Raw genomic sequence first — 22,216 nt, 5'->3', positions numbered from 1 at the left:
CAAGATTATATACAGCCTGGAGGGTTTGAAGAATTCAACCCCGCAAATATTGTGGATCTCTGACTTACCCCGGAATATTATACCGTACTATATTGCTCTTGAGTCTGGGGATTGCGGAATATGGACCCCCCTTGTCACAATAGGAATCCAAAAACGGAAATAAAAGGCCGAGCAAGTCAGGCCAAGACCGATTTTATACTAAATTATGATTTTGCATATTCCTTTACGATCAGTTCCGAGCTAGAAAAAGAACAATATTTAACCGCGTTGGACATGATAAGTAGTATTTCTTCCCCCATTTGAGGTCCTTTACACAGCTCAATAACGAGGAATATGTGTGCAGCAAAGCAAATGGCACGAGTGACAGTCTCCTGAGAGCTAGTAGAGAGCTAATACATATATTCCCTGAGAATTGACACAAGACATACCAACAGAAGGAACTAGTTGGTTGAGAAATCTTCACAGTTGTTCCCATCCTCCTCCGACGTGTGTCAAGAAGATTATCCGAGGATATTAAGTGCTTCTATAGGTTACATGATCTTCATCCAGAATGTTGCTTCCGAAAAGCTTTTTCACAGCGCAAGGAATGGCCAAGCACACCCAATGGTTGCAACTATAACAAAGCCAACTAAAGGCTTAGGGAAGACATAAGGAAATATCTTTGATAGCGTTTCATTGGCGCTGCCGTGAAAATTGCTTTCAAAAAAATAGAGATGTATAGCTCCGTGAGATTAAGTATTTCAGTATAACGGGCCTCGAATAAATAATAATCATACATAAATAACCCTAACAACAATTGCTGCTGTCTCTAGGAGTTCTATTCTACATTATCAGCTAACGATAACGGTTAATGATTGGCCCAAGCCTGTACATATTCAAACCAGTGACTGGCAGCCGAATGCTTACATACTGCTTACATTTATTAGGAGGAGGACATCGCACTTAATAGGAGATTATGGCACTTTTTCTCTACGTGCGTGGTAAGTATGGCATACAGTTGAGCATTGGCATGATCTAAATACGGAAGGGAAGAATACGAGAATCGGGGCTTAGCAACGTAGATCATCTATGACCCACATCTAAATTATTATATTTATGACATGATTCGAGAAATTGAGTCATTCATTTCCAAGAGGCTATGTTCAGTGGATGTATAAGAGTTGAGATTCTTCCCCAATGCTCGATATTTGGAGATCAACTTCTGTACCACCGGCCGCTTCTTTCTCATTACCCAATACTGTGGATAGATCTGGATTCATATTGCTTCATTTTATTCCAATTGATTTGTTTAAATATCTCTCTCTCTTCCCTCCCCCCCAAAAAGAAAACCTTGAGCCAGGTCAGCCACACATGCAAGAAGGTTGAACAACATGGAGGCCTCAAAACCATCTACTACAGCACCACATCACGCTTTTCGGGTCATCCGGGCCAAATATAGCCCCACAACTATCACCGTATATCAGGCGTACTCGCCAGAGATTGCGTCTGCAGCGGTAAAGGCTCAAAAGTTTGTTTCACCTTTCCGTCGCCAACGGATGACCTGGATCAAACCTTCATTTCTGTGGATGGCATATCGGTCTGGCTGGGCGTCCAAGCCAAACCAAGAGCATATATTGGCAATTGAAATTACCCGTGAGGGATTTGAATGGGCTCTACGACACTCGTGTCTCAGCCATGCAAGAGCAAAAGACGAAGAGTGGCACAAAAAGCTCCAGTGTAGTCCTGTTCGGGTGCAATGGGATCCTGAACGAGACTTATCTTTCCGGCCTTTGGGATATCGGGCAATTCAGGTGGGGTTGGGTCAGGATTCTGTGGATCGGTATGTTGATGAGTGGACTGTTTCGATCACAGACGTTACTGCTACAATGAAGCAGGTCGCGCAATATTTTGCGGACGGGAAAGTCGAGGAGGCGAAAGCCTGTCTTCCCGAGGAGCGTGCATATCCCATTTCCCAAGAATTGCGTGATATATTAGAAGCTTCCTGAATGGGCTCCTTTGAATGAACATGGTAACAGAAATTTAAGTCCAGGAAATTATAGGATATTTTGCACAAATTATAGAACATATTTTACAAATTCTTCAATATAGGACGGCGATAAATCCATGACTGTACAAACAAATCTATCATTCTGATGTTATGCCTCTAGTCCGAACTTATTTGGCACAATTCTGTGTCCGCTATCTCGATACCCACTGAAAATATGCGGTTCTTCTGCAGAGGTGAAAGGATCTCCGAAGGGTGAAAGACATTGAACACTATCATTGTGAAGTACATCAGTGCTGAATCGAGGAGTATCATACTTGCGTTGATTGAGATGCTATAAGAGAGTGAATTAATTGTTCTGGGAAAAATATGGGATGTGCTTCCTGGTTAGGTCCGGTGCTGTACTTTTTCCTACTAGGAGCTACCACATTCTTTATAGGGAGCGATTAGACGTACAGGCCAAAAAACTACCCAGGGGGGTATGCACGTGATTATTAGACCGCCTTCTTAACTAGGAATGCTGCCTTACAAGCATATTGAAATTGCCGCATCCGGGGACAAGAACAAACAATTTAGCAGACAGAAGCGCATCGCGGCCTCTTGAATCAATAGGGCCTCAGGTCTTCCCAGGATAGGGGAGGTGACAGCTTTTTGTTGACACTGATGGTATTGGAGGATATTAAGAGTCTTTCTTTTACCGCATTGTCAGCATATGTCCATAAGGTAGCTGCATTTGTTGCTTGAGAAGAGCACTGCATGTTGTTCGGACTTCATCGGCATCACCGCAGGATACGGCGTATAACCTGTCCTAATATTGTTAATCACTAGTGATTGGATCACGTATCTGCCACCATCATGAGAATTCCCCGAATCTCTGCCGCCATCCTCACTGGTTGCTTATTCCTGCTCATCTGTGGTCTGTTTGAACTTCATATTCGTTTTCACTATCACCATCAAGAACTAATATGACTGAAGGCGCCGTCCTCTACTCCTACCGTGTCCCCCCCGAGGCACAGGACCGTGAGGCCTTTTGTGCCGACTGCCTCAGTTATGCGCGGGATATCGATAAGATGATCCGGAAAACCCCCAAAGTACGGGGGAATCGGCAGTTTTTCCGGTATGCACTGGATGTTTGCTGTCGAGGATCGTTGTTTATCAGTCGTCGGTGTCCCAACTATCGTCGAAGCTTTCTCCAGCGGCCTGATCAATTTATGTATGAAATTGAAAACCCGTTGGAAGCGTGCAGGGCAATCCGAGCTTGTTAAATTTAAATAAGAGCGGCCGATCGCGTCAGTAACTAATTAGGAGGTAGTGATGACAATTGGACAGAATATATTTTCCATATCAGTGCTCTGGATTTTGCTCCGTGGCTGTTGGTCATTAAAACAGACTAGGTAATTGTGCATCGAACTTACAGATGTTATGTCTTTCTATAGATGGGTTATCTACTGGCGACCGAATTGAACGAATCTGATAAAGGCCATGCGACAAGGCTGTCAGCCTTTAGAAAGGCTTGTATTTCCAATGAGCCCTGTGTATCAGGCAGATCCAGAAAAGCTAAATTCTGTTCATTGAAAATATAGTTTCCCCGGAATAGAAAAGAATGATTGTACGATCTACGATTGCCAGAGAAGAGTGTAGTGTTGATAATTTCGTCCTATGTACGTCAAAGTAGATAGCTTATAAACAAGTCTACGCATTGTTGGACCTACCTTTTTAGTACGGTGTAGGTTATAATCCAGTAAACTCCTGATAAAATTGGTCTGACAAATCCTGCCCGATGATGATTCATGAGTCGAAGTAAGGTTACGCCACGGGAAGTTCCACAAGCTGTAAGCAGGTCGACCAGCCTAGGTGGTGGCAACCATCAATGCACTGCCACGAGAAAAATTCGTCCTCGTCAATGATGGTCGATGACAGACCCCACGTGTTGTGATGAGACCGTAAGAAAAACCCTAACGACGCTGACGGCCAAGCACGTGCCAAGTTACCCAAATGGGTGCAGCCACCAACCCCGGGGCGTTCCTTCCGACATCGACCAGATCCTTCACCCCAGCACTTGCCAGTCGCTCAGGAACGTGCTTCACTGGTCATTGTGATTGGTACAGACCACCCGCTTGGCGGACTGGGCGCCAAGTCCGCTCCCTCGAGGCGGAACCAATGGGGACGGGGGGTGTTTTCACGTTCATATGGCCGACTTGGCGGAGTATCGCGAGCGTCGAGAGGACAAGGATGCGTGGTGGATGGTGGATGAGATGAGGATGCCAATGCAAATGGACTGACTACTCAGCAGATTGACTACTTAACCTGCTGCCCGTCCATTCTCCTCGATCTTCCTCTTCTCCAGCCCACATCTCCCGGTTCATCCTTTCCTTTCGCTTCTCACTATATTCTTTTCTTCCTCTCTCTTTCGTGCTCTTGAGCACGTCAGATTCCCGGCCCTTCTCCCACCATGATTCCTGAAATCACCGCCAAGTATGACTGGATCCTGGCCATCACCTCGATGGCTTTCGTCTTCAGTGCCTTCGGAAATGGCGCCAACGATGTTTCCAACTCGTACGCCACCTCTGTTGCCGCTCGGACGTTGACGGTGTGGCAGGCTGGTATCCTGGCGGTGTGTACTGAGTTCGTTGGTGCCGTGGCCCTGGGAGACCGTGTCACCGACACTATTAAGTCCGGTATTATCACTCCCGATCGATTCATCGGGAAGCCCGGCACCTTCATGCTGGCCATGGGATGTGCCGAGGTTGGAAGTGCCTTCTGGTTGATGTTCGCCACTAGCAAAGGAATGCCGGTTTCCACCACTCAAACTGTCGTTGGTGCTCTCATCGGCGTGGGTTTTGCAGCCCAGGCAGAGATCACCTGGGATTGGTCCAGTGGCAGTGTTTCTCAGACCGCCGCTTCTTGGGGAATTGCTCCCGGTATTGCTGCAGCCTTCTCCGCCATTATCTTTGGTACCCTGAAATACTCGGTCTTGGAGCGGAAGGATCCCTTCAAGTGGGCCATGCGTCTGATCCCCGTCTATCTCTCTGTTACCGGTGCTATTCTTGCCCTGTTCATCGTTGTCGAGGCCCCAACCGCCCCCTCCCTTGAGGAGTTTGGCGGTGGAAAAGCCGCCGGTATTGTGCTTGGTGTCCTTGGTGGCTGTCTCCTTGTTTCTGTTGTCTTTTTCATGCCATACTTCCACCGTCGTCTTGTCATGCAGGACACGCGTCTTCGCTTCTACCACCTGCCTCTTGGCCCCTGGCTTCTAAAGGAGAACTGCCCCATATACTTCCCCTCCACAAGGGGCAGCCCCGTCACCAACTACTACGAAGACGCCTTTGGCGAAGTCCGTGCCGGACAGGACGATTCAGGAAAGAAAGCCTCTCCTGAGCTTACCGATAGCAAAGAGCCTACCGACGTCGAACGCAGCGCCGACTCTGTCCAGTCCAGCCCCGAAATAAAGCCTCGCAAGCGGATCATCGAGCCAGAGGAGCGTTTCCTCGAACCCGTTCAGGATCTTTCCTGGTTCAATCCTCGGAAGTACTGGGGCTGGACCAAGTTCATTTTGCTCCAGGGCGTCACCCGCGATGTCATCACCCACGACTCTGAAAAGCTCCGCGACATCCACTCTCGTGCGCGTCGTTATGATATCCGTGTTGAACATCTCTGGACCTACTGTCAAGTGGTATCAGCCATGATGATGTCCATCGCACATGGTTCCAATGATGTCGCCAATGCCGTCGGTCCTTGGGCTGGTTCGTATGCGACTTACCGGTCTGGAGCCGTCAACACCGAAGCTGATACCCCCATCTGGTTCTTGGTCATTGCTGGTCTGCTTCTCGGTGCTGGTTTCTGGTTCTACGGTTACCATGTTCTCCGCTCCCTCGGAAACAAGATCACCCAGATGTCACCAACCCGTGGCTTTGCTACTGAACTGGGTGCTGCCATTACCGTCCTACTGGCCTCGCGCCTGGGACTACCTGTGTCGACCACGCAATGCCTTACCGGTGCTGCAATGGGCGTTGCTCTGATGAACTATGACCTGAAGGCTGTCAACTGGATGCAATTATTCTACATCTTCTGTGGTTGGGTGCTGACCCTCCCGTGTGCTGGATTGATCTCCGGATTGCTGTGTCTGATGGCCTTGAATGCCCCTCATTTATAATCCTAAAAAATCTACGATGGTGTTAAAAGGGGATATTTACTTTTCCAATTTCTTTTGTGTTATATATTCAACACCCCTGTTAATAGATATCCACTTCTGCAATGAACGATCCTAGGATCTTGTTTTTGGACTACCCCCCGTTTTCCGAATCGCGATGGTATTAGCTTTGGAAGTCCTCAGTCCGAGCTTATAAAATTTGGGGCCCATGTGAGTTTCTCTGCCTTCGCAAAGTCCAGGCTAACTGAGCATACGGTGAATAGGTTTCTCAAAAATCATACCTACGATGCGACGGGCCGAAATTTACATAAGCATACCGACTTAAACATACACCTACATTCCCCCTTTCCTTCATGCCTACATCCTCGTGGACCATACGATCGGCTTGCGCCAATGCTGGAGACGCACCCGGACTAGTGTTTACCACCATGTCGCGTTCCGTATTCGGACTTGAGGAATGCCTATGTTATGGAACAACCAAAGGGAAGAGTGTTATCCAGGCATAATAATGTGTGACTGCTCCCCATTGACATGGGCAGCCAGTACCTTGCGGGTGTATGTCATGAGGATCGACACCACCGACATCAACATGATCCTTGGCGCGGAAGACTTAGCACCCCCAAGGTCCACCGTCTTCAAGGTCCCTCAGCCTATATATACACAGAATTTTGTCTAGAAGTATTGCAGCACCGTGCATCAAAGATGAAGTGCATGTCCCTCTTCCCGTTGGGGTTCGCCCTAGCTGCAGCCACGACCTCTCCCAAGCTTCACGATTTCGATGCCCTTGGCGCCTGGTTCGACGGGGTCAACTCCATAAATGCCACTTCCTTGAATGCAACTGCCCGCGCCGCGGCTAAAAACGCTTCTATTGCGATTGTCGGGGGTGGTATATCCGGTCTTGCCACCGCACTACTGTTAGACAGTGTCGGGGTGCACAATTGGGAGATAATCGAAGCAAGTGATCGTGTGGGTGGGAGGTTCCGGACGAAGTTCGTGGGTGGCACGGAGGAATGGGCGGAGATGGGTCCAATGCGGCTGCCGGTGCGCGCACACTATCACGATGGCGAGGTTGTCGAGTATACCGACCATGCAATGGTGTTTCAGCTCGCGGAGATTTTGAACAACATGAATCACAACGATACCGAATGGAGAATTGATTTTATCCCCTGGATTCAGCATCATCCCAACGAGCTCCTCGCCCTGGATACCAAACGTCTGCCCAATGGACGTATTCCCACGCGTGCCGACATCGAACAAGACGACAGTCTGGAGGAGCCCGACCCTATGTCAACGGAAGAATACGATCGAACGCAAAGCCGCATGGATGAAATCCTAATGCGCAAGGAAAAGCTCAAATCTCTGCAGCGGGATGTCTGGCGCGCCCATCGCGAGGCAATGGACCAAGGCCTCGACGACTGGAGCGAGCAAGCTATGATGCGCCATGTGTTCCATGCCAGTGAGAACGTCACTGATGCCATCTGGACCGCTAGTGACTATGATGTCTTCTGGGATGAACTGCACCATAACTCCAACCTTGAATTAGATGGGAGCGCCGGGTCTTTGGGAAAGACAGAATGGACCTGCATTGATCGGGGCTTCAATCGGTTGTCAGATGCTTTTCTGCCTCATGTACGGGACCGTCTAACTCTGGGCCGCAAAGTACGCAAGTTAGAGTCATTCTCCCTGGACGATGGCCGCACTTTCAGTCGGCTTTCGTGGTATCCCTCGGTGGCGAATCGCACATATGAAAGTAAGGATTATGACTATACGATTATGGCCGTTCCTTTCACTATGACTCGGTTTATGGACCTCCCCAAGTTCTCCTCAGTACTGGACCGCGCTATCAGCGAGGCAGGGCTACGTTTTAAGTCTGCCTGTAAGGTCGCTCTTCTTTTCTCCGAACGTTTCTGGGAGAAAGGCGAGCGGCCGATATTCGGAGGCAAATCAACGCCTCCGAGCGATGCCATCGGCGCGCTGTACTATCCAGTATATGGGCTGAATGAGTCCCGACCAGGCCTGATCATGCACTACCGTGGCGGAGATTGGAGTGATCGATTCGTCAGCTTCTCGGACGAAGAGTATGTTCAAACCGTCCTGGATGCCATCGTTGACTTGCACGGAGAACAGGCGAGAGAGCTCTACACCGGACACTACGAACGATTATGCTGGCTACAAGACGAGCATACAGCGACTTCTTGGTGTCGACCGGACGTGGAGCAGCACAGATTGTATATCCCTGCATATCATCGGACGGAGCACAACACCATCTTCATTGGAGAACACACAGCGCCTACCCACGCGTGGGTGAGCAGTTCTCTGCACTCTGCTGTCCGCGGAGGTGTACAATTATTGTTAGATCTTGGACTGGTGGAGGAAGCGAAGCAACTAAACCGCCAGTGGATGGGACGATGGATACGATCGTGACGCAAGAGAAGCTGCGATAGGCATATGTACAGTTGTGATAAGATTATTTACATCTTGCATAGTTAGATAGCGTCCTTTACCACCAATTCTGGACTCGCCCGGCGAGTCCACTCCATCCAACTTCCATCGTAGATCTTGCGAGGCATTCGAAATCCTGTTTCCTGTAGTGCGAGGTCCAATGCTGCAGCCGTGACGCCGGAGTTGCATGTCAGTATTATTGGCTTGCAATCCTGGACTCCAACAGAGATGAACAAGCGTTTTAGCTCGGTTAGGGATAAAAAGGTCTTCATTGTTTCATCCAACATCGCCGCCAGCGGGATGTTGATCGCACAAGGCATATGGCCCGAACGCAACGAAGGGTCCGCTTCGGCTTCCGCGCCGGAAAATCGACCGGGTATCCGGGCGTCCAGGATTTGATACTCCATACTGTGATGGAGGATGACGTCCCTCAATTCGTCGAAAGCAACTACCTGCTCCATAGCAGGCGCACAGGTGGGGTAGTCTGTAGGCGTCAGGGTACCCAATTCACCTTGGGAGGTAGGATATCCTTGTTTCACATAGAGACGAAAGTTATTCAGCACATGAACAGATTCGTGCCCGAAAAGGCGGCAAGCCCAGGCCACGCGCGGGGCGCTATACATGCCCACATCGACCGTGTCGTAGACCACCAGGATATCATCCGGGCAAACACCGAGCTCGCCCATGCACTGCGCAAAACGAGCAGCATCAGGAAGCATCTGTGGATAAGGTGACGAGATATCCGCGATAGTATCCATGTTAAAGAATCTGGAGTTTGCGTATCAGCCAAATGCCGCACGAAGAAGAGCAGAACGTACATGGACCCAGGTATATGTTGCTGTTGATAAGATGCCAGTAATGCCCCTCGCCCGGCCGCTACGGGAACAATGCGACGGGAGGACGCCTCCCTTGCAGCGTGGAATTCTGCGGGAGAGATGAGGAGGGAGGGCATGGTTATAGGATGGGAGTTTTGGTGATGAAGCTGAAGTGGATAAATAAAGACGGAGAAATGTGGAGGGATGACTCAGCCAATCTCCACGTGCTCTCTGACTGTTTCTCTATCTGAGTCCCCTCCCCTTTCCCCTTTGTGTCTTCCTTCATCCTCCTGCATACATCGATTGATGATAAGTAGACTGACATCCATTAACCATGTCGCCATCCTCCGCAGCCCTATCCCTACGCGAGTCATTTGGCGATAGAAGAATTCCCGACATCTCCCGTAAGATCACAGCCTGTGTGGCATGTCGCAAGCTCAAGGTCAAGCCTTGTCGTCGAGTCAGGAACGCGAGCTTTATTGACACGTAATAGACCAAATGCCATATGAATGATGGTAAACCTCCGTGTAGTCGGTGTAAGACACGAAGTCTCACATGCACGGTCAACAAGAGCCTGCAAATGCTGCTGGAGAGCGATGCGTCGTATGTCAGCTCTTCCTATAAGAACAACTTCTGACGGACTCCATCCAGATGGAAGGAAAGCATGGAAAAGAGGATGGAAAACCTGGAAAAGTCTCTTGGCACGTTGCATCCAAGATCGAGCGTTTCTTCCAACGTGGAATTGTCGGATAGCCATGTATCTCGTCTAGCCCCGTCGGCTCCATTCACACTCAATCTATCATGCAGTCTTGGAGCTTTTCCAGCATCTTCAATTCTGAATGTCACACTGAACGCCGACCGAGGAGTTCATATCGGACAGGATCTCATCTCATGCCGCGTCATCTCGCACGACATAGCGGAGGGTCTCTTTACTTTCTACCAGCAAAAGCTGGACCCTTGTGTCCATCACATCATCGCCAAAAATGACAATTTGGCAACAATGAGGTCACGCTCCTCACTTCTTACATCTGCAATCTGCACAGTGGCCTCCTTCTGCACTGGAGCTGAGCATTACCAAGACTGTTTCAACTTCTTTACGAAAGAAGTTTCAGGAAAGCTGTTCTTTTCTAACTATACATTTGATGACGTACGCGCCCTATGTATTGGAGCTTTCTGGTTGAATGAAATCTCATCGGCGTTAAATGGACTAGGTCTGTTCCGGATGGTCCTTTCCGCATTTGCTGTTTGATCTAACGACCAGAAGCTGTCCGCATAGGGGCTGAATTGGACCTCCATAGATGTATAACTAAGATGCCTCATGGGAAATTGGCTTGTTACGATCGTACACGACTCTATTTTCTTCTTTATCTCTGTGACCATCACTGCTCCCTCAGCCACGGCCGCCCACCTCTAACGCGAGACTTCCATTCGTTAAAGAACCCGCGCGACTTCTTACAGAGCAAGTTTTCAACCCGGTCGGACGTGAATTTGATAAGTCAAATCGAATTGTGGTCCATCAATAGCAGGGTCTTCGACGGTTTCGGGGCAGACACAGAAAACGCTATCGCCACTGAGCGATCAGCGGAGTTGGAGCGTTTGAGCGCCGTTTATGATCGGTGGTATCACGAATGGCTTCATACTGTATCGTTTGACTATATAAAGGAGCATGCTTTCCTTTATAAAATGTTCGAACTCTATGCCCATTCCGCAAAGTTGTACCTTTTCTCTCACGTATTTCGCGGATTGACCCAGGATGCAGAGCTGTCGATAGAACTATCAAAGCAGGGAGTGTACAAGTATGCTCAAAACGGAATGGAAAGTGCCCTATCTATCATCCGATGCATCGTGGATGACGAGTCCGAACCCAAGTTATGGTTAGCAAGATTGCCATTATATTTTGGGACGATGACCGCGTTTGCTTCAGTTTGTCTTGCAAAAGCTTCATATCACCAGCGAGTCATTACCAATATCAATCCAGACGAGATACGCGGATATTTGCGTCGATTGATTCAAATTCTCCAGAGTTCCTTGGAGTTGGAACATTCGACACACCCCTTTTTGAGCATTGCCAGAAGCCTGGAGCTGGCAGCGATTGGACAGTTGTGTGCTGACCATGGCGACCCTAACTACAACGAGAATGAGCCCAGTGAATTTAGTTTCGATTCATTCACTAACGACGGGCTCAACATGGGACTATTCAGAGACTCAGACGACTGGATATCTATGCTAGGATTATAGACTGGCGAAATCCACGCCTTTAATAATTAAGCGCCAGATCGAATATGTCAAAATTCCTCCACTCCCGCTGCTTATAGTTATCTGCAGCTAGCTGAACCGGTGTAGACCTCAGAAGCGGAATTGCCTGCTCTGAAAGCCCTCCGTGCGTCCTTAGACGATGTCCCTGCAACTGTGACAGATCATGATCGTCTTTCTTGCTTCCAATTGCAAAGTGCTTCTTGGAAACCACGACAATGTCACCCTCCCTGTCCTCTGGCATGTCAAACATAGCCGCCGCATCTTTCCCAGACATAGCAAGCTCAATCTCTGGTAGCTCCCGACAGGCGAGAACCATGTCCCGAGCAAACGAGTAGTCCCTCAGATGAACACGGACAAAACCACCGAGAGCGCCATGGTGCTTAACAAAGGGATCGGCAATTGGACAGATGACCCTAGCACCACTATGTGGCCACCTGCTGTTGAGAAAGTCTTCGAGATAAAGGACACTGGGATTTCCATTTATATCCGTCTTGTCACTCATTCCATGGTCTCCTGTTACTGCAACCACGGCCCCCAGCTGCACAAACTCCCCCAGATACCTATCAAGTCTCTGCATAAATTCGTTCGATTCCTTTGATCGAGGCGCATACTTGTGCTGGATATAATCGGAGAGGGTCAGATAGAAGAGATCCGCCCGACGTTCTCGAAGCAGCTTCAGGCCTGCCTGTAAGACGAAGAGAGATAATTCACCCGAGTACTGTGGCGGGGAGGGTTGGCCCAGCCACTCCTCCACATCGGCAATGCCATGTTCTTGCAATGTGCACTCTTTCGCGCACTGGGCAGAAAAGCAAATGGCGCCATTGGCAAGCGATAGTCCACGGTTGATGATTCTGCGCAATTTATCCTTGGCTGTTATGGCTGCCACGCGGACACCGGCAGTTGCCATCTGCTCAAGGATGGTAGATCCACGCACCAATGAATCGTCCAGTACCATGTGTTCTTTGCCACTGTTCTTGTCGAGATAGTAGTTACCAGCCACGCCGTGAACACTCGTTGGCTTCCCAGTGATGATAGAAAGGTTGTTTGGGTTGGTCAATGAAGGCATCGCGCAGTTTGCGGTCCGGTGGAAGCCATCCTGCACGAAGGAAGACAAAGTAGGCAAGATCCCATCCTCACAACCGGCTTGGAGGTATTCCGGATCAAAGCCATCAACACAAACCACCACTGTTGGAACACGAGGCAGCTGGTACACTCTGCCGTGAAGTTGGATGGATGTCGTCATTTCGGTGCGGTGGTGTATACCAATGTGCCTTATTCTTTCTCCTCTATTCAGAGCAACGGGCGAGAATGGGCGGCATCGAGTGCGAATTGTGAGTCTTAAGTCTCGACTAGACGAGGTGCCGATCTGACGCTACTGCCGGCATGAAGTGCGGTCGGGGTGCCGGCAAGTTTTCCGACGTTCCACGGCATCTTCACCATTGTTTTGATCCTTTGCCTCTGGGGCAATGGCTACTTTAGATATATGTCTTGGCCATCCGATTGCTCCAAGGACAACTTAGACGAGCATCCGAAGGATCTTGTGATACATGGAGAGACTGTATAATTTTTAAGTATTATGGTACAACATAATTAGATTAAGGAAAACATTGCATGGATATAAAAGAGACTTCACACGCCATATGTAACACGGAAATAAATGATATACAATGAGGAATCCAAATTTCGCATGCCGCCGGGGTATATCACTGCCGCTCGCCTGTTCCTAGGATCATCTCCTCCAACACGGCCTTTTCACCACTGTTCTCCACCAGGTTTCGGAACACGCCGCCCTGTACACGCATGAGCTCCTGTGGGGTTCCAAACTCCACTGCCCGGCCAGCGTCCATCACGAGGATTCGGTCAAAGTCGGCTATGGTACTAAGTCGATGCGCAATAACCAGCAGCGAGGAGGCATTGCGCCCAAATTCTGCACGTATTGAGCGTTGGATCATAGCATCAGTCTCCATGTCGACCGCTGAAGTGGCTTCGTCAAGGATCATGATCTTCGGGTGAGACACGATGGCTCGTGCAAGGCATAGAAGTTGGCGTTGACCCTGGCTCAAATTCAGGCCGCCTTCGGATATGGGAGACGACAAGGAGGCAAAAAATCCGGGCAATTTGGCAGGTCCAGCGGTGGAAGATGCCGAAGAACCTACCGTGTCACTCCCACTAAGGGGCTCATGGCTCGATTGAGAACCGAGGGTGAGGGTATCCTCGAAAGACAAAAGATGGACGCGTTCCAAGGCATTGTATAGTTCGAGATCCGTATACTCGTTGAAAGGGTCGAGATTAGAACGAACCGTGCCAGAAAACAAGACAGGGTCTTGGGGTATGATGGCTAGACGGCTACGAAGGGCGTGTAGTTTCATCTTCGACACATCCAGTCCGTCCACCACAATGCGACCGGTACGCGCTTCGAGAAAGCGGAACAAGGCCAGCGTTAGTGAGGATTTTCCGGCGCCAGTTCGGCCAACCACACCAACGCGTTGGTTATGCTCCAAGGTGAAACTAAGACCATTCAGAACCGGTGGGAGATCTGGTGCATAACCCACAACAAGGTCTTCCACCTCAACGCGTCCGCGCAAAGGCCACGAAGCGGGAGGTTCATAGCCATCCTGATCTTCAATGTCGATATCAGTGTATTCGAGGACGCGTTCTGTAGCGGTCATATCCATCTCCAAGTCAGCGTAGAAGCGTAACCCCATGGAAACAGCATAATTGTACTGCAAAGCGAAAGTGACCGCAAAGCCCGCCAAGGCAGCCGACATCCCCGGCGAGTAACTAACCAATGCTGCAGTTCCGGTGGAGAAGATCGCTCCGACAACGCTCATCCGCAGTGCCAACCAACGGTTGAAGAGCCAAAGATACCACGCCGTCTGTGCGTGGCGGTCGATCTGGGCGTACATTTGTCTGATGTAAATGTCGACCTTATTGAATGCACGAATTGTCATGAGCCCCGCTAGACTCGTCCCGAACTGCTCCATGACCGGGCTTTTGGCAATACTCTCGAGGCGTTTAACTTCTCGTACCCCTGCAAGATATAATCTGGCGATTTGATAGCACAGCGCAATCAAAGCAACCCCAAGAGCCAGGATTACGGGAGAAACCAACACTCCGGCAACAAGAACCCCGGAAAGTTCAAGGATTTTATACAAAAAGTGGCCCATATCATATCCCAGTCTCCAGTCCAGAATATAGACGTCGGATGTGAACCGGTTGAGAACACGGCCAAGGGGCACAGTATCTAGCCAGCGCAGTGGAGCGTGAAGCACCCTTGTCAAAAGATCTTCAAACAGTTGTCGTGATGACTGGAGGGATGCCAGGGAGATTGCCAGATATCGCAATGACCCAAGGACGCACGCTGCGAAGGAAAGCGCGATGTAAATAGTGAGATAGAAAACAAGATCGCGGTCCACAGATGTGTCCCGTATTTGATTCCAGACTGATGACACTCCTGTCGACTCCGAGGATGCAGTCCATACTCTCACCCACCAGGACTGCGACGCAGTTAGTATATTCTCAAAAATCACAGAAACAAAATGGAACTTACTCGGCCGATTAGAAGGGCCATAAAAAGGCCATATGCGACGAAAGTTATGATCCAGGACAGTAAGCTGCTTCCCCTGCTTAAATACGCCGCATACACACGCATTGATATGGAACCAGTCTCTCTCTTCTCGGCTTGAGTGAATTTCTTCGGAATATGTATGTTGTTCGCTGTCGTTGGTGAAGGGGCCGACGAGCGCTTCCTTCGGGATCGAACTTCATCCTGTATGACCTTGCGATCTTGTGATTCTATTTCGGTGTTGAGCCCCCGAAGCAGCTCCGCCAACTCGGGTGTATTGGTTAGTTGCTCGACTGTTCCTGCGTGGGTCATACACCCATTGTCAAGAAATACACAGTAGTCAGTCCGAGGCAGACAAAGTCCGACATGATGGGTAACAAGAATTCTTGTTCGGCCTTTCCCAAGCTCGCCGGTAAGTGCATGCTCGTAGAGATGTCTCCCAGTCTCGGCATCTAGAGCACTGAAGATATCGTCCATGATCAGAATCCCAGCGCGTGAGTACAACGCCCTTGCGAAGGATATCCTCCATCGCTGTCCCCCACTGAGGTTGATGCCGTTGGAACCAATGTCAGTCAGCTCGCCATCTGGAAGAATCTTAAGATCCTTCTCCAATCCAGATGCGAATAAAACTTTCCGGTAGCGGGACCAGTTGTATGGTAGCCCGAAGAGTATATTATCCCTGATGGTAGCATTCTCCATCCAAGGATTCTGTGACACGTATGCTACAGCCGAATCTAGAATCCAGTTTTCCTTTGCGACACGGTGATCGTATCGTTCGTCGGGAAGAGGCGAATGCGGCACAGAGACGACACCAGATAGGGTATCCGATTCTCCTAAGATCGAAGCGAGGAGCAGACTCTTTCCAGAGCCAGTTTTTCCGGCGATCACACTCAGTGCCTTCGGTGGGAAGGACAGAGTTAAATTACGAAGCTTAAAGCGGCCGTCATTGTCCTGCTCGCAGCCACCTTCTGTCCTTTCTTCGGCTGGCCAGGCCACGGTTGCATCATCAAACGAGATCTGGTTCACATCCGTTGTGTGCGGTTGTTTTTCAATCGTTCCAAGATATTTGTCAATCCTGTCTGTGCTCACTTTGGCCTCCATCCCTTTGGACATCAGATCTGGCAGGCTAGCCATTGCGGACTCTAGATTTCCGAAAACTGATAGAGCCGTGAAGGCGACCGAGGCCGAAAGCTCGCCATAATGTAGGGCATATACTGTCAAGGAAGCCGCAGAAAGCATCAGAGGGCCCAATACCCACACAGACACCATCCCCGTGGTATAGAGTGAGGTTCTCCACAGCAGACCTAATTCAACGCGCCGCCGATCGGTTATCCGGTCTTTCCACTGTTTTTCAAGCGCCGCGAACTTGATCTGCCTAATGCCTTGTAATACCTCAGTGACCGCTGCACTGCGCTTATCAGTAGCTTTCATGAGTTCTTGCTGGGCCGCTGCGTATCTTGTGGTCAACCAAGTATTCGCCGGCATCAGGAGGAACAGCATGGAAACACCAGCCAGCAGGCTTCGCCACCCGATTAGGTGGAGTAAAAAGCCAGCGGCCAGTGCCAGACGAATGATACACGACGGTATTAAGTAGTTGAATGTAGCAAAGTCAGCTATCCGTTTCGAGTCGACTGAGGCGAGATTAATGACGCTCTGACGGCCCTTCCGATCTTCCTCATCATCGTCATCGTCATCATCACCATTTCGTTCTTTCTCTGGTGTGGAATTTTTCACTTGCTTCACTTCCTTGCAACGCATTGCTTTAGCAAACACTAAAGCTGTAAGACCTTCGTATATTGGGATCCAAATTTGTGAATAGATGATCCACCATAGCCAGGATTCGATCCCTAGGGATAAGATGAGCACACTGCCAAGTCCGACGACCCATATCCATGGTGCTGTCCCAGAGTCTGGTGCTAAAGAGCGGTCCTCAAGGGATTTGAGGATGCTATACATTGCTACCTGGGGACCGAATCCCAGGATGCATGTTACCAGGCTCAGGCAAGCTTGCATTGTCAGAGGTTTGGCATGAACCGTCAACAGCGCTTTCCAGAGCTTCCGTGACCCGAGTGCCTGCTCAAATCGAATGTGAAGGCTGGCGGCACGGGCGACGTAGGGTAATTTGGGCAAATCATTGACTGCGAGGTATTTTGATCGGGCGGCGTGTCGCAGAACTCCATTTGCCCAACCGTATGTCAGTCGACTGTACAAGCTGGCTGTCTTCTCCTGGTCAACAACCTGCCCTTCATGGTAGACATTCGGACGTCGGGGTATAAGGACGCAGCAAATAGCGCGCAACGTCGCAATAATAATGTGGCTAACAAACAGTCCTGTAGACGCGCGATCCATTCGAATACTAACTCCCGCAGCCCAGAACAGGCTAAATTGAATGCAAGGGACGATGGCAGTCACGAAGCTCGACCCAAACGCGTAGACACCTAGGACATAACGGCTGGCGATGGACGATTCCGTGAAAAAGGCAACGGATTGAAGACATAGGACAATCTATTTGGCGTATAATTAGTAGAAGTCACACCGCAGTCGTTTTTTGCCCAGAACTTACCCAGCCTCCAGCTTCCAGCCAGAATGGGATGACGAAAGGGCTCGACACAGATTGTACCGTCACGATGGCCAACGCCAGGGAAATTTCCAATCCGGTCACAGACAAAATAGAAATGAGAAGTTTTTGCCATGTATCTGTACACTGATGAATTGAACAATCTGTGGCCTCCCCATCTTCGTCTTGATACTCGGGCTTGCCCCGCTGAGACGCAGTCTCAGGACAGATCGGCAGGATCTCCTGGACCCATCGTTGGTGTAGCTGGCGTGCTGCAGGAAAGCTACTAAGAAGGGTCAACAGAATACCAAGAACGCCTGTAACAATTGAGAGAATCTCCGGGTTATATGACATCGCTTTCTCTCAGTCTCGCAGCCAGAAGGGGGTGATGGACGGAGAGAGCAGCGAGAGAGAAGGGGAACAACTCTGGCATCTGGATTAAGGAGACAAGCTTCAGAATTCTTGCTTACGGAATCGGCAGGGAGAACAACAACGGCTAAGTTCTGTTCGGGGAATTTCCCATGGAGTGGTCGCATTCCTCAACGGCATCCTCGTGTGCTCCTTGCATGTTTTCTGCATTCCGCCCAGCCTTCTCCGCGACCAATCAGAGGGCATCCTGTACATCTCCACCAATCAGGCCCCTCGTTCGTCAACCTCCTTCGTCCGACCCCAATCGGGCCATCACAGAAACATCAACTGCCATTCCGCACAAAGATCTGATCGTGAGGGCCGAGTACATGCTGTGATATAATGGGGACTTTCTGCCGCTTGTCGCACTGCTAACTCACCGCTAATCACCTTGAAGACTTGTCCATTGACCATGAGTGGAGGTTATATATATTCTGGGCATTCGCGACATATTAATGAAGCCTTCATCCCGTCCTGGGGTAGTCAAGAGCTAACAACGTTCCGCCCCAAAGACCCCCGATATATGAAGGAATTGAAGTGTAAATACTCCGCACTAACGATCTCGCACGATTTCCTTCGGTCGATGGTGTCACGAATGCTTAGGGATCGTGCTACATTATTGTTCCCGCCCGCTCCCATGCCTCGAGTACGCTGCACCACAGGATAGTCGGGGCATGACAGACAGTTGTAAGAAAGTATTCATCTTGTCCCTAGCTCATTTAGAGAAATCCGCCTTACGATTTCATCTTCACAGCCAATTTAATGTCGGAAGGTCTGCCAATACGGGAAGGCTATCACCTCAGTAGTCTCTGAATGGCATGGGTGGGTACATATCGCTCAACTTTTCTTACAGGAAGATGACCAACCTTGTGGAACCAACCGACTGCCACCGTTCCGCTCCGACCATGCTGGTGGCAAAGCTATATTTTTCCTTAGGTCGAACACTGTATATGTTAATATTCTTAACAGACTACGACGTCGGTAAATTCTAAATCCGTAAGCAACATGCTAGTTCCGAGCCAATCGGGGTCAAAGGTAGCATTTCGACGAACGCAGCGGACAAAAAAGCATTTAAAAGTACCGAGGACATATCCATACATTGCGTGCGATGCTGCCCACCAAAAATATCACAGAATAATTATTGAGCTCGTCATATTGACTCCAAAGTCATAGTTCAAGACAAAAGCAGTATCGTCGGCTTCTTAAGCCAGTTCACATTCGATCAGACTCTCAACACCGCGGCGCACGGTCCAGATCTTTGTAATTTTGAGACCAACAGACTCAATCAAGGTATGCCATTGCTTTTCAGTTCGTTCGGTCGATGCAAAATCAGCCATCATGATAATATCCAAACTAGTCGTTTCCCAGTACGCGTTAGTGCTAGGGATGACATTCTCGTTAATCAGGATTTTGCTATAGCCGCGGGTCATGGCAGGAATGATGTTCGACAAGATCTTGCGACAGTTGTCATCTGTCCAGTCGTGGAGGACGGAGTGCATGTAATAACATCGAGCACCTAGTTCATCGTGTTACATATTTGTATGCCGGTCAATATTGTTGGGAATCAAGAGACGTACCTTTAACAGGCTGTTCAGTAAAGAAGTCATGAGCCATTGGCTGGATAGACGAATGCAGCCCAATTTTAGTTGCCTGCTCAATGACTTCAGGCAAGTCTTGCAAGATTAGGCGGCCAGGAATATCACGCCATTTACGACGGAACTCTGACAGATCGTGGCCCATACTACCGCCCATATCTACAACCAAGACATCATTATTTCCAATGTTCGTACCCTCGACCAACGCTGGGACTGGGTAGAAACCAACGTCCATCCAGCTTGGTCTTCCCTGATGATAGGCACTCATGTGATTGTTGAATTGCACTGCGTGGACAGGGTTTTCACGAAGGAAGTCGAAGAAGTGAAGGTTTGTGTTGAATCCGAGCTGGAAGCCGCAGTTCGTACCATCACTAGGATTGCGGTAGTTATTCATTTTGAGGTGAGCTGGAAGGGCTTGGATTCCGTTGGTGATACATCCCGTCCTGTACTTGTGTCAGCTTTCCGGACTGGAGCCACATCACTGGATGGGAACTTACATGCACGGATAGGCATCATTATACCGCCGCGAGGTCAGAGACGTGGAGAAGCCAGTGCGGCGGTATTCGTCCGGGCCAGTCTCCGCAATTGTTCCCATTGCACACAGGTGTTTGAGAAGTCGAGCTGAAGATTTCTGATTAGTGAAAGACGTAGCTAAAGGCGTCATTGCGGTGCAAGCGTACCAAGCATTACAGGGTCAGCACCTGTGGCCTCAGCGAGCTGGTCTGAAGACTTCGGCTTGTCGTCCTTAGATAGGACGGTAAAGACACCCAAATCAACACAGGTCTCGAGGGCCGCATAAACAGTACTCTTGTTACAAGAGTCAATTATTAGTCTCAATTGGCGTAAGGGAAGGAATCCGTACTTGCGACCAGCAAAAGCGTATCATGGCCTCTCGAGGTGTCTCAAGCGCATAGACGAGAGACCGCGCGGAATCCAGCAATTCTGCACGTACATCCTCGTTCCGCTGGGAAAGGAAACCATCACCATAAGAGGCAATTTTCTTCAGGATGGCAGGTACCTCTTCAGGCGCATTAGGAGAAATTGCTACCTCACCATCCACAAAGGCTTCCTTGAGGGCATTAACGTGCTTGCTAGTGTCGGCTCCATTGCTGGGTCCGTGGGAAGTGCCACTCGTAGTTGCACCGTTAATCTGAACCATCTTGGAAATAGTAGATAATAAAGGAACAGCTCGAGCAAGGTATTTGTAGCACTGGCCCGCAGAGACGTGGCATGTTTGCGTGAGGAAATATCCTATCGTTATAAAGGGACCCCTTGTCATTAATCGCTCTAACTCCCCCTGAGTCTCTACCCTCCGGTCCTATTAGCAGGATATATTGGACAAGAAATGATCAACTATTCCCGTTCTTCCAAACGAACCACGAAAGTTTGTGGAAACTGTCTATCCGGGATGAGTATCAGCATACTTAGACCGTAAAAGGTAAGTGTCGCTTAACAGGGGTTTTGGTGGTCACTAACCCGCTTCCAGAGCCTTGAAACCCCTTAGTATGACTGGCACAGAGATATCTCGCTTCCTCTGTTGCCTGTCTATACGAGCATCATCGGACCAGCTAACCTTTCGGGCCACAATAAGCCAATTGGGGCAGTTATGGCACCATCGAGTTCACAAATGCTCTCCATCAGGTTAAGAATATGACAGATCGCCGGAATTAATGGAGCGCCAAGGTGCAAAACGTTGGGGGTGGCCGAGGCCACTGTTTACAAGCGGTGTTTGTGATAGCGCCATGCATATTGACTGCTGCAGTGGGAAAGTGCGGGTTTACCCCCGCCATCCTTCGTTCCATTATTGCCTTTTCATCCGGGAATAGCTAGCCCCTGGTAATAATAGCAACAAGGTGTCTGGAATATCGTAGTTCGTATTGTTCCTCCATGGTAGAGAAGGCAAGTCACTGTGTATGCATACCTAAATGGCGCCTGCGGTTGTCAGCGCTACGTCGGTTGTCCATATATTTTCCCAGACTGTGTAGTAGACTTCATCAGTCAGAATTGTCGTTTTGTTGATAAATGCAGTAACAAGTACATGGCACGTACCGTGTACTGCGCACGCAGTAGTGTCGTTAGCACCATGATCGTTATTGTCTTCCCGTGTTGCCAAGATGGTACCAAATCCTGATCCTGGGGACGGGAGCAGCTCCGCAACGCCCGTGCAGGGATTGAGCCGTCAAAAGTACTAGGCCCCTACTATCCTAACTTAGGACTAGAAAAGAACACGAATAGTCCCCGGCCCCACAAACCGGGGCTATTGTCTACACGCCAGTGCTTCACGATCGAATGGCCCGATCCGACAGCAAGCCCTCTTCTGGCAGTAATAGTCAAATGAGTGGTGCTGTCGATCCTTATCGCGGGATTTGCTAAAAGTGTCTGGAACCCAATACCACTTGCCCGAGAGTACTGTACGAGAAAAGAAATACTGATCTGCGCGCATATTG

General features: G+C 49.5%; 8 protein-coding genes across 8 annotated transcripts; 5 read left to right on the top strand and 3 right to left on the bottom strand.

Moving 5' to 3' along the window:
• The first annotated feature begins 1,198 nt into the window (after positions 1 to 1,198).
• On the top strand, positions 1,199 to 2,039 carry BDV59DRAFT_182755 (DUF4291 domain-containing protein). The gene has a single exon (XM_073690401.1). It carries the CDS (start codon positions 1,371 to 1,373, stop codon positions 1,983 to 1,985), a length of 615 nt encoding a protein of 204 aa, XP_073545974.1. The 5' UTR covers positions 1,199 to 1,370; the 3' UTR covers positions 1,986 to 2,039.
• A 510-nt stretch (positions 2,040 to 2,549) lies between these two features.
• Positions 2,550 to 3,311, top strand: BDV59DRAFT_182753 (uncharacterized protein). Its single transcript, XM_073690400.1, has 2 exons — positions 2,550 to 2,900; positions 2,960 to 3,311. The coding sequence occupies exons 1-2, from the start codon at positions 2,840 to 2,842 to the stop codon at positions 3,247 to 3,249; spliced, it is 351 nt and encodes a 116-aa protein (XP_073545973.1). The 5' UTR covers positions 2,550 to 2,839; the 3' UTR covers positions 3,250 to 3,311.
• Positions 3,312 to 4,340: 1,029 nt separating this feature from the next.
• BDV59DRAFT_70485 (inorganic phosphate transporter) lies at positions 4,341 to 6,265 on the top strand. Its single transcript, XM_073696944.1, has one exon. The coding sequence runs from the start codon at positions 4,437 to 4,439 to the stop codon at positions 6,132 to 6,134; it is 1,698 nt and encodes a 565-aa protein (XP_073545972.1). The 5' UTR covers positions 4,341 to 4,436; the 3' UTR covers positions 6,135 to 6,265.
• Positions 6,266 to 6,842: 577 nt separating this feature from the next.
• BDV59DRAFT_194423 (flavin monoamine oxidase family protein) lies at positions 6,843 to 9,218 on the top strand (the record flags this gene model as incomplete). Its single annotated transcript, XM_073692392.1, has 4 exons — positions 6,843 to 8,498; positions 8,618 to 8,721; positions 8,819 to 8,949; positions 9,145 to 9,218. The coding sequence occupies 4 exons, from the start codon at positions 6,843 to 6,845 to the stop codon at positions 9,216 to 9,218; spliced, it is 1,965 nt and encodes a 654-aa protein (XP_073545971.1).
• A 504-nt stretch (positions 9,219 to 9,722) lies between these two features.
• Positions 9,723 to 11,626, top strand: BDV59DRAFT_194421 (uncharacterized protein; the record flags this gene model as incomplete). Its single annotated transcript, XM_073692391.1, has 5 exons — positions 9,723 to 9,830; positions 9,882 to 9,991; positions 10,040 to 10,599; positions 10,653 to 11,311; positions 11,342 to 11,626. The coding sequence occupies 5 exons, from the start codon at positions 9,723 to 9,725 to the stop codon at positions 11,624 to 11,626; spliced, it is 1,722 nt and encodes a 573-aa protein (XP_073545970.1).
• A 19-nt stretch (positions 11,627 to 11,645) lies between these two features.
• Positions 11,646 to 12,938, bottom strand: BDV59DRAFT_209135 (alkaline-phosphatase-like protein; the record flags this gene model as incomplete). The annotated part of the gene is made up of 1 exon (XM_073695343.1): positions 11,646 to 12,938. The coding sequence occupies exon 1, from the start codon at positions 12,885 to 12,887 to the stop codon at positions 11,646 to 11,648; it is 1,242 nt and encodes a 413-aa protein (XP_073545969.1). The 5' UTR covers positions 12,888 to 12,938.
• A 288-nt stretch (positions 12,939 to 13,226) lies between these two features.
• On the bottom strand, positions 13,227 to 18,320 carry BDV59DRAFT_182743 (P-loop containing nucleoside triphosphate hydrolase protein). The gene is made up of 3 exons (XM_073690399.1): positions 17,773 to 18,320; positions 15,195 to 17,714; positions 13,227 to 15,141 (listed from the first exon to the last, which is right to left on the bottom strand). The coding sequence occupies exons 1-3, from the start codon at positions 18,118 to 18,120 to the stop codon at positions 13,348 to 13,350; spliced, it is 4,662 nt and encodes a 1,553-aa protein (XP_073545968.1). The 5' UTR covers positions 18,121 to 18,320; the 3' UTR covers positions 13,227 to 13,347.
• An 800-nt stretch (positions 18,321 to 19,120) lies between these two features.
• Positions 19,121 to 21,389, bottom strand: BDV59DRAFT_182741 (o-methyltransferase). The gene is made up of 6 exons (XM_073690398.1): positions 21,246 to 21,389; positions 20,632 to 21,168; positions 20,450 to 20,576; positions 20,267 to 20,390; positions 19,752 to 20,212; positions 19,121 to 19,690 (listed from the first exon to the last, which is right to left on the bottom strand). The coding sequence occupies exons 2-6, from the start codon at positions 21,046 to 21,048 to the stop codon at positions 19,377 to 19,379; spliced, it is 1,443 nt and encodes a 480-aa protein (XP_073545967.1). The 5' UTR covers positions 21,049 to 21,168; positions 21,246 to 21,389; the 3' UTR covers positions 19,121 to 19,376.
• Between the last annotated feature and the right edge of the window lie 827 nt (positions 21,390 to 22,216).

This window comes from Aspergillus ambiguus (genome assembly GCF_047715705.1).
Source record: "Aspergillus ambiguus strain CBS 117.58 unplaced genomic scaffold BDV59scaffold_26, whole genome shotgun sequence".
NCBI lineage: Eukaryota > Fungi > Ascomycota > Eurotiomycetes > Eurotiales > Aspergillaceae > Aspergillus > Aspergillus ambiguus.
The sequence above is the reverse complement of the archived record's forward strand: the minus strand, read 5'-3'. Positions and strand labels throughout refer to the sequence as shown.

Excerpts from the sequence above, each read along its gene's own strand:
- BDV59DRAFT_182755 (XM_073690401.1), top strand. The coding sequence starts at position 1,371 with ATGGAGGCCTCAAAACCATCTACTACAGCACCACATCACGCTTTTCGG.
- BDV59DRAFT_182753 (XM_073690400.1), top strand. The coding sequence starts at position 2,840 with ATGAGAATTCCCCGAATCTCTGCCGCCATCCTCACTGGTTGCTTATTC. Across the intron at positions 2,901-2,959 it reads CTTATTCCTGCTCATCTGTG|GCGCCGTCCTCTACTCCTAC; the intron begins GTCTGTTTGAAC and ends ATATGACTGAAG.
- BDV59DRAFT_70485 (XM_073696944.1), top strand. The coding sequence starts at position 4,437 with ATGATTCCTGAAATCACCGCCAAGTATGACTGGATCCTGGCCATCACC.
- BDV59DRAFT_182743 (XM_073690399.1), bottom strand. The coding sequence starts at position 18,120 with ATGTCATATAACCCGGAGATTCTCTCAATTGTTACAGGCGTTCTTGGT. Across the intron at positions 17,715-17,772 it reads GGCTGGAAGCTGGAGGCTGG|ATTGTCCTATGTCTTCAATC; the intron begins GTAAGTTCTGGG and ends TACGCCAAATAG. Across the intron at positions 15,142-15,194 it reads TGGCCCTTCTAATCGGCCGA|TCCTGGTGGGTGAGAGTATG; the intron begins GTAAGTTCCATT and ends ACTGCGTCGCAG.
- BDV59DRAFT_182741 (XM_073690398.1), bottom strand. The coding sequence starts at position 21,048 with ATGACAAGGGGTCCCTTTATAACGATAGGATATTTCCTCACGCAAACA. Across the intron at positions 20,577-20,631 it reads TACGCTTTTGCTGGTCGCAA|AGTACTGTTTATGCGGCCCT; the intron begins GTACGGATTCCT and ends TCTTGTAACAAG. Across the intron at positions 19,691-19,751 it reads TACTGAACAGCCTGTTAAAG|GTGCTCGATGTTATTACATG; the intron begins GTACGTCTCTTG and ends ACGATGAACTAG.